This window comes from Euphorbia lathyris, chromosome 3, assembly GCF_963576675.1.
Source record: "Euphorbia lathyris chromosome 3, ddEupLath1.1, whole genome shotgun sequence".
NCBI classification, from domain to species: Eukaryota; Viridiplantae; Streptophyta; class Magnoliopsida; order Malpighiales; family Euphorbiaceae; genus Euphorbia; species Euphorbia lathyris.
In genome coordinates, this window is record NC_088912.1 from 65314932 (window position 1) to 65324479 (window position 9548).

The 9548-nt window shown below is 31.8% G+C and overlaps 1 protein-coding gene across 1 annotated transcript; it reads left to right on the forward strand.

The window, feature by feature from the left end:
• The first annotated feature begins 1662 nt into the window (after positions 1–1662).
• Positions 1663–9209, forward strand: LOC136224079 (protein RAE1). Its single transcript, XM_066012321.1, has 12 exons — positions 1663–1835; positions 2202–2263; positions 2502–2588; positions 2771–2848; positions 2965–3158; positions 4364–4505; positions 4813–4893; positions 6708–6836; positions 7482–7559; positions 8230–8301; positions 8672–8752; positions 8837–9209. The coding sequence occupies exons 2-12, from the start codon at positions 2207–2209 to the stop codon at positions 8885–8887; spliced, it is 1050 nt and encodes a 349-aa protein (XP_065868393.1). The 5' UTR covers positions 1663–1835; positions 2202–2206; the 3' UTR covers positions 8888–9209.
• The last annotated feature ends 339 nt before the right edge of the window (positions 9210–9548 follow it).

Genomic DNA, 9548 nt, shown 5'->3' on the forward strand with positions numbered 1-9548 from the left:
ATCTGAAAGATGAAACTATAACAACTATTGTTTAATAAAAATAAAAAACAACACAATTGAGAACAAAATAACTACAATATATGAAAAAAATCGAATAATTACCTTCAGAAATATAATACTATCTATCATGACCAATGTATATAATGGCGAAATACTATCTATCATGCTTTATATAGAAGTTTATTTGTGACTTTTGGATTTCATTTCCTTTGTGTTTTTTCATCTTCCCGTAACTCTTACTTTCTTTTATTATTTTCATTAATGGGCTAATAATTGCTTAATTTATTAAAAATATAAATCTGTTATTTTTTATTAATTAAATCTTTTTAATCTTGCTTTTTTACTACGTCGACAACTCATCAAAAATGCTTCTAAAACACTTCTCCTTATTTCTCTCTGCTTTCGCTATTATATATAGTATAGATTAGTGCCAAATTAGCAAATAAGGGCGGATGTCTAAAATTAATGAGTTCGAGTATGTAATAGTTTTAAATTGACAAATTTCAAATGCGCGATAAATCAAAATATAAGTATAAAGTGTCAAACGATTACTGTAAAAGAAGTATCAAATAACAAAACGTTATAAGTTTAAGTGTGTAATTTTACTAAGGTCTGCTTCAAAGGCATGCTATTTTTAGAGTGCCCTTGAAAAATCCACTTTCAAACTTTGCATTAAAAATGTTGCAAGGCAAATAATGTTTTTAGTTATTTTTTTTTAAATTTAAATTTATTATATAGATTTAAGTTTTTCTTTAAATTTAAGTTTAGAATTAATTATCTTATATTTTAGTTTATATGCTATTTTTTAATCTAGTGTTCTTTAAATTTTTGTGTACATTTTCTAAGTGAGTTACATATTAGTCATGATTAGGCTAATTATTTATAACAATCTAAAACTTATAAAGAATTTCTTTAAGTACTTGTAAAGGAAAAAAAGTTTTAGCCTCTAATAAAAATTGTGAAACTGTTTTTATTTAACCTAAAAAAATAATTGCATATTTGACAAAAATATAATAAAAATTTCAAAACTGATTTTATATATATTTTTTTCTATTTTTTAATTAGTGTGCGGGCCTTTGAGATTACCTAAAAAAAGAATTTTTTTTAGTTATAAATAGAATATGGAGCAAATGGTTTAAGCCTTAATTTAATTTATTTTTTTTGGATGAAAATTTTAATTTAATTTTTAATTTTATTGGTCTTTCATTTTAGGAGGCGTTTGTTTTAGAGGTTTCAAAAAAAGTAAGAGAAATATGAGATTTTATTCTCTTCTTGGTATTTGTTTTATCACTTCAATAATTCTCTTTAACTTTTTTAGTTTTGGATTTACTCCCAACTCCTCTAATCTCATTTCCCACATCCCTATGGTTTTTATTCACTTTCCACTCTCTTATTAACTTGAACTTTTACCCTTCTTATAAAATTCTACTTTATTATCTACTTTATTTTTTAATTTTTATTTTAGTCCATATTTTTGTTTATTATTTTCGCTTTTTTTATATTTAGATTAATTTCACTTTTGATCCTTATACTTCTATATTTTTAATTTTTTTCTCCTTATTAAAAACACAACTTACCTCATTTAATCCAACAGTTACAAAGCACCCTTAAATAAAACAGCGCGGTTTGACTTGGATCCCCGAGCTTTATTTCTACGCTTTTGAGAGCCCTTGAGCTTTATTTCTACGCTGAGCAACCCTTATATATATATTTTACGTCTGTCCTGTCCTGGAGTGATCGTTCACCCCACTGTGCATCTTCAACCCAAAGCTCTGTTGTTGACGGCATTCCGGTGTTTCTTTCATTCGCGTGCCACTGTCACCGGAATTGGAAAGGTATGACTTCATCATGGTTGGATAAACTTGCTGAGATTCGTATTTTTTAGTCCTTCTGGTTTTTGTTTATCTCTGGCGAATTGCGAAGCATGGACAATGCCTACTTATTTGCTTGCAGATTCAGAGTTTCCCCATAATTTTTATTTTTCCATTTCAAATTTGAAACTCTACATGTAAGAGAAGCTTCACTGTCCGTTGTAAATGATCTTTGCAACACCTATCCGACAGTTTTATTCAGCTTCTTTGCTGTGGCGCGGACCGACATAGCTTTAAAACATAAAACATTTACCTTTTCCCACTACCTAGAATAGCTACTCAAACTTTCTGCCGTATTTGATTTTTGAGTCTTTTTTGCTTTTTTTGCAGGTATAATGGCTACTTTTGGCGCTGCTGCAAATACAAATGCAAACCCTAACAAATCTTCCGAGGTATTTTCTTTTAAATCGATGCTCTAGCACTTTACTTTGTATTTCTTGTCTTTTTATTTACATTTTGATCTGAATTTTTACGTCTGAGTTTCATGGTTCGTACGATTCTTCAAGGCATGATGTTTTTTTCCCTGTTATTAGGATAAGCCAATTTGCTATTTAGGTAGACGTTTAATTGAATTTGATATTCAGGTTAATTGGAAAAATTAAGTTGATATGAAGATATCTCTGTCTGTAGGTTGCTCAACCTCCTAGCGACTCAGTTTCTAGTCTCCATTTCAGTCCCAAAGCCAATTTCTTAGTTGCCACTTCGTGGGACAACCAGGTTTGTCCATTTTGGTTTTGTTTTATGTATTAACATTGTTGCTTTAATACATAGCCACATTATGTCACTATCATATGTAATGTTTCTTTACTTTGGTTCACCATGAAAGTTAATTCAGGAGAGTTCAATCTCACTCATTTCACTTCACAGCTTAAAACAAAGATGTTCAAATAATTTTGCAGGTAAGATGTTGGGAAATTACCCGGAATGGAACCACTCTTGGAAGTGTGCCTAAGGCATCCATATCACATGACCAACCGGTAATCTATTGAAGAATAGGTGTTAAGAACAACATGTTAATTTTAAATTTATGATAAACAAAATAACCATTCTATCCTTTCTGCATCTTGTTTCATCAGTTTGTTAATTTTTCTAGGTATTGTGCTCTGCTTGGAAGGATGATGGACAAACTGTATTCTCTGGAGGGTGCGATAAGCAAGTGAAGATGTGGCCTTTGCTGTCTGGCAGTCAACCAGTAACTGTTGCAGCACATGATGCACCTATCAAAGAAATTGCATGGATTCCGGAGCTAAACCTGTTGGCCACTGGAAGTTGGGACAAGACCTTGAAGTAACTTCATGTCTCTCTGTCTATTTATTTTCCCTCTCTATGTTATTGCCATATTTGTCAAAAAGATGATTACATAAACAGAGGTGCATTTGGAAGTTGTATTCTTTGTGCACCTGGCTGTTCTATTAATATTATTATTATCATTCGAGAGCAAAATTTAAATGCTATATTTAGTTTAAAATTACAGGTATTTTACAAGAAGCAAAACAGACAAGTTTTTTTTTTCCCCCTCCAAGTTCAAGTAAAGTATTTTACTTTTGAAGTAAAAGGTTAATATTTGTACACTCATTGACTATTGAGGCATTCACGTGCAAGAGTATGTTAGAGATAATAATAAAAATTATTCTTGAACCTTACCTTAGCTTAAGCTTTTGGTCAAATCACTGTTATTAGAATCTTACGGGCGATTCGAATTGTATGATTTGATTCAGTTCTATTTTGAGCCGAATCTATAGGGCGAATCTAAATTATAACAGAATCTTGCAATTCACTATTTGATTTCATTCAGCTCTATTTCGAGCCGGATCTTCATCACCGTTCATCAAAAACTTCAGCAAGGCTAACTACTAAACTCACTCTCCTCTAATCGATTGTTATTTATCAAGTTATCAACTCAAACTAGTTCCATTCCATCATTATCAAGTTGACCGCAAGCCGAAAAAACAGTCAGAAACTCAAAACTCTCAATCTCCACTAAGTGATTAGACAGTCTGATTTGTGAATTAGTTTTGTTAGGATTGCATTTGCATTAGATTTGAATTTTAAGTACTTGGTTGATATAATTTCCTTTTTTAGCTTAAAATTGCATTTCTAGACTAATATTTGATAATATTTTTCACATGGTAAATATTTTATTTTTTATAATATTATGAATTTGAACTTAATCTTATGATTTGATTCACGATTCACAAAATGAGGATTCTATTCACGAGCCGAATCTCGATTTGACAACTATGGTCAAATGGTTTCTTGAAATCTTGTATTACTTTTTGTCTTTAATGCATTTTATTTTACGGTAACACAACTATTTTTTGCTGTATCTTTGACTCAAGCTGTATTAGCGTTAAGATGTGGATTGGGATGAGGGCTCTTAAGTATTGGAGTTATTACTTTCTGCAATTTCATACATTCAATCTGTTGCCCTATATATTATTGATTTTATGTATCCACTTCCTTTATTGACCAGTATTACTGCTGTCATATAGGTACTGGGATTTAAGGCAAAATAACCCAGCGCACACTCAACAGCTTCCGGATCGCTGTTATGCAATGTCGGTGCGGCATCCCCTGATGGTTGTTGGCACAGCAGATAGAAATCTCATAGTCTTTAACCTGCAACAACCTCAGGTAATATTTTCTCATTTTGCAAGATGATTATGTTTCTATTTTATTATTTCTTTTAATGTCTGTAAAACTGGTCTGTTGCTGTACCATGATTTGTAAATTCTCTTAATAAACGTTTTATGCTGATAATGCGATATTTAGTTTACTGACTAAGAAAGCCGATCTTTGGATTGTGCGAATTACATAACAGAGTGGTTTAATATTTTTTTTTTTTTTTTTTTTTTTTTTTGTTTTCAAGATATTTTGGACCATTGCGAGAATAAGTTGTATTTTGTTCTACAATTCTAATACTTCTTTTTTATGCCCATAGGCTGAGTTCAAGAGAATTGCTTCTCCCTTGAAGTATCAGACAAGATGTGTTGCTGCCTTTCCTGATCAGCAAGGCTTCTTGGTATGTGCATGATTGTGTTCACATCTCTCTCTATCTCTCTCTAAGTTTTTTCTGTACATTTGTCAAAGGCTTATAATTTTTGTACCTCATTTGTGTTGGGATTTCTATGCTTGCTAGGTATGTTGACTAGTATATTTATTAAATTAGTGATTTATTTTATTGTAGGCTTTTGCAAGGATAGAAATATAGTTTTCATTTTGTTGATTGTGCAGTGGTTAATTTCACCCTTTCCATGGAGCAGATCTACACTATACAAATAAATAACTTCTATGCGCACATGAGAAACATGATACATTTTTTTTTAGTTATTTATTTTCCTTTTGTTTCTGTTCCTAAGTTTATTTAGTGAAATTCCCACAAAAACTCTGGATGAAATCATGGGACCATGAAATGCAAGGGTTTGGGCTTCTCTGTAGTAGAATTTAGGCCTAATGCTCATCCAGCCCCCTTAACTTGTCCAAATTGGTCATTTTACCCCTCCCCAACTTATCGAATGTCCTTTTTACCCTCTTAACTCCATAAAAGTGGTATTTCTCACCTCTTATGATCCTATTTACTCCTTTAACTCCATAAAAGTGGTATTTCTTACCCCTTTATAATGCAAAATTAATAGGACTTATTCAAATGAGTTTGAAACTATATATTTTTAATATCAACTTTTTATTTTGTTTTAATTTGATAATTATATTGATCCTTCATGTCTTTATTACAATAATATTGTATAATCAAAATTTAACTAGCCAAAAAAGTTGAAAAGAGAAAGAATGAATAAAAGATACAAATAACAAGAACATTAATATAAACAAGTTAAAGACATTATATGTAGGGATAAGGTACCAAAATAGGCCAATGGTTTTTGGGGAAGTGTCAATTTAGGTTCCACGTACAAAATAGCACCAATATAGGTTTACGTTTAAAAAATTGTATAAATTTAGACCTCGATAACGGATTGTAAGGGGTGAGAAATACCACATTTATGGAGTTAAAGGGGTAAATAGGACATTCTATGAGTTGGGGGGTAAATGGACAAGTTGAGGGGGTGAGAAATACCACTTTTATGGAGTTAAGGGGGTAAATAGGACATTCGATGAGTTAGGGGGGTAAAATGACCAATTTGGACAAGTTAAGGGGGCTAGGAGAGCATTAACCCTAGAATTTAAGAGAAAGTTGGAAAGGAGAATTTTGTAAGTACACATCAGCTAAAATATGAATGGAAATAAATTACATGGCACAAAAGGACCATATAAAAGGATAGATGGGTCAACTTCTTTTTATAGACAAAAGTCTACTTTAAAACTGATTGTGTGGGCAATATTATCAGAACATCCAGCTGATTGGCGCCATGAGCAATCCAAATTTGCACCTTAGAAGTTGTTGACTCAGTTGCTTAAGTATAACACCTCGGGAGTTTATAATATTTTTCTGACCCCAAGTCATGTTTCAGATTGCTGTTTTTTTTTTTCATCCAAACTGTTGATCAACTCTAACATCTAGAGACATGAGCAGTTAATTGACTAGTTTTCTTTAAGACATTTCACTGACATGTATTTTCTGAATGCCTTTCCTTTTGGCAAGCTTACTTCGATGCTCTGGATTTGAATACCCGTGTTTGTCCTGTAATTTCAGTGTGTTTAATACACACTTTATTGTCAATTTTCATTTTGTATCATTTGAATGCTTCCATATTGGCTTATTTTTCATTGTCTTCCATTTTCAATAAACTGTTAGCAGTAGCAGCTCATTTTTGGTACATGCTATTGTAATCTTGTATTGTTATTGATTATAATCTTAATGGGTTGTTATATGCTGTATAGGTTGGCTCAATTGAAGGGAGAGTCGGCGTGCATCATTTAGATGATGCACAACAAAGTAAGAATTTCACTTTTAAATGTCACAGAGATGGAACTGAGATCTATTCAGTCAACTCCTTAAACTTCCATCCGGTAGATTCTATTATCTCCTTTCTTTTACTTTAATATATTAAATATTTGCTCAATAGATAGTTTCTTCATTATAAAATGTTAGCAACTTAGTGTTATCAATTGCAGCTATGCATAGAATAATTACATTTGTCTTATTCTGTGGACCTGTAAGTTAATGCTATAGTTTATTTGATTGCTTGAATCATGGAACTTATGGCTTACACAGGAGTTTATATCTATTTTTGAATCCTGAGGTCACATTTTGTTGTCTTATACAATATGCTATTCATGTCAGTTGCATAATTTGGTGGAATTATTAACAGACATATGAAGGATTAAATTTCTGTATGATTTGTAGATGTTACTTGTTTTCCTTGGTTTGAATTTGTAGGAGTGCCATGACAGATTTTCAGTTGTGTTTATCAAATAGTATTTGTGGCACTTTTGCTTTTGGGAATTGAAAATCATCAAGAATGAAATGAATTTGCTACATATTTAGGTAGGAGTATCTGATTTTGCAAGAGATATTTTGCTGTTCGAAGCATCTAAAATCACAATTGCATAATAAGTCGTCCCTTTAGATCTGTAAAGTTTACCCAAAAGTTTTGAACTAGTTTTGTCATTCTTGTATTCTAATATCTAGCTACTTGTTCATTTCTCCTTCAGGTGCATCACACATTTGCAACTGCAGGATCTGATGGTGCATTTAATTTTTGGGACAAGGATAGTAAACAGAGGCTAAAGGTGCATATTCCTGTTATAATTTCACTTAGATTATATATGCTTTCTATCTTTTACATCCCCTCCCCGCCAAAAAAAATAAAAAATAAAATTAAATACAAAGTCTTTTTTTTTTTTTCTTTCAAATTTTCTGGATAGAAATGGTGGTTTTTTTATTAAAAAAGCACCTTTTGTCCTCACTTGTTAAATTCTGAAATTATTTTATTTGGTATTTTCAGTTATGTGGCACTAAAATATTATAGATATAAAGTGGACATTAATTTTGTAAATGATTGTTAAGAACTATATCCATATATGCTGTAAAGATTTCTCTTTACATTTGTATGGATGTAACAGACATGTATTTACTGCAGAAGTATTGCTCTACTTTTAGTTATGCTTTCATTCTAATTAAACCTATGAGATCAGCTCTTGTCTAATAGATTGGTAAACTATGTTTGCTCCAGTCCAGTTTAAATGTGTATAAGGTTATTTCTTAATGTGTATGCAATTTGCATCTTATTAATCACATCCTTTGTGGGTAAGATTGATTATACAGAATCTGCCATCCTGCTTTGCAGCTGGACTAAGCACGAGGATTGGAAAAAAAAATTGCCTTAATCCTGGTTGCATTGGTTAATTTCTTTTTAAGAGTTGAAGTCTAATGTATAGCTGACTTTATGTAATTTTTCAGGCCATGTCACGGTGCCCTCACCCTATACCTTCAAGTGCTTTCAACAATGATGGCTCAATATATGCATATTCGGTAATGCGTATAACTTTTCCATCTTTGTGACTATGATTATGTTCACTGAAATTTACTTTCTGACAAGTGACATTCAAATGTGTTAGTTACAAAGTAGACATGAGTTAAACAACCCTGTGTCTAAACTAAGTGAAAGCTGTAAAAGTAGCTAAATGCAATGCATACAGAGGGAATAATATTTAATCTCATATCATTAAGCAGTGTGTAGTGATGTATGGTTACTTCATAATGTGTCCTGGACCTTTAGGTGTTGAGTAAAAATGTGTAATCATCAGAAGAAACGTCAATCTTAGTGTATCTGAAACATTTCCATCCCGAGTAGACATGGAACGGATGTTCTAAATTGTTGATATGATATGGTTTTGTTTAGGTGTGTTATGACTGGAGTAAGGGTGCAGAGAATCACAACCCACAAACCGCAAAGACATACATCTATCTGCATTCGCCACAGGTAATTTGATTTCTAAGTTGTTCAATCATCTGCTACTAAAGTTGTTGAATCCATCTATCTGAAATGTTTCTTCTATTAATGCAGGAATCTGAAGTTAAAGGCAAACCTCGAGTTGGAGCAAGCGGCAGGCGGTAAAAGGTTGATAGGAGAAGGAATATTTGTCAGTTATAAAGTCCCATTGTCAATATACGGTTGAGTTTTTTTGAATTGAATTAGGCGGTAGAGAAAGAATTGACAAATGTAGAAAATAGGTGCATATACTCATCCCATTGTCAAAATTTCTAGGTTTGTTATGTTATTCAATGCTTTTTGGAATCCTTTATGCAAGCAAAGTCCGTCTTATGCATTCTGTAACTCTTACAAGAAAATGTTTATCTTTCTTCTGTCATCCTCTCTCTCTCTCTCTATATATATATGTAATCCTTAAAGAATAATGCAATTTACAAATTAATCTCTCTCTCTCTCTCTATATTTTTTTCAATCTTCTTTCTTCAACAAAACAATGAAAATATTCATTCTCTGTTTTACCTTTTCCTCCATATTTGCATCCTGTTAGGAAATCGAATTTGAACAGGCTCAACCTCCATACCAAAATTTCAGCTCCACGTGAACTCTAGATAATTGTAAGAAAACAACCTTGATCTACCTTCTTCAAACTATTTTGCTTTCAACATGACAATTTCAATTACAAAATTTTATTTTAAACAAATCACATTCATCTGTAAGAAAGCATTCATCAATTGTTGAAACATAAATAAGACACAATAACAAACTAAATTATATTTCTCAATTGAAT

Excerpts from the sequence above, each read along its gene's own strand:
- LOC136224079 (XM_066012321.1), top strand. The coding sequence starts at position 2,207 with ATGGCTACTTTTGGCGCTGCTGCAAATACAAATGCAAACCCTAACAAA. Across the intron at positions 4,506-4,812 it reads TTAACCTGCAACAACCTCAG|GCTGAGTTCAAGAGAATTGC; the intron begins GTAATATTTTCT and ends TTATGCCCATAG. Across the intron at positions 6,837-7,481 it reads ACTCCTTAAACTTCCATCCG|GTGCATCACACATTTGCAAC; the intron begins GTAGATTCTATT and ends TTTCTCCTTCAG.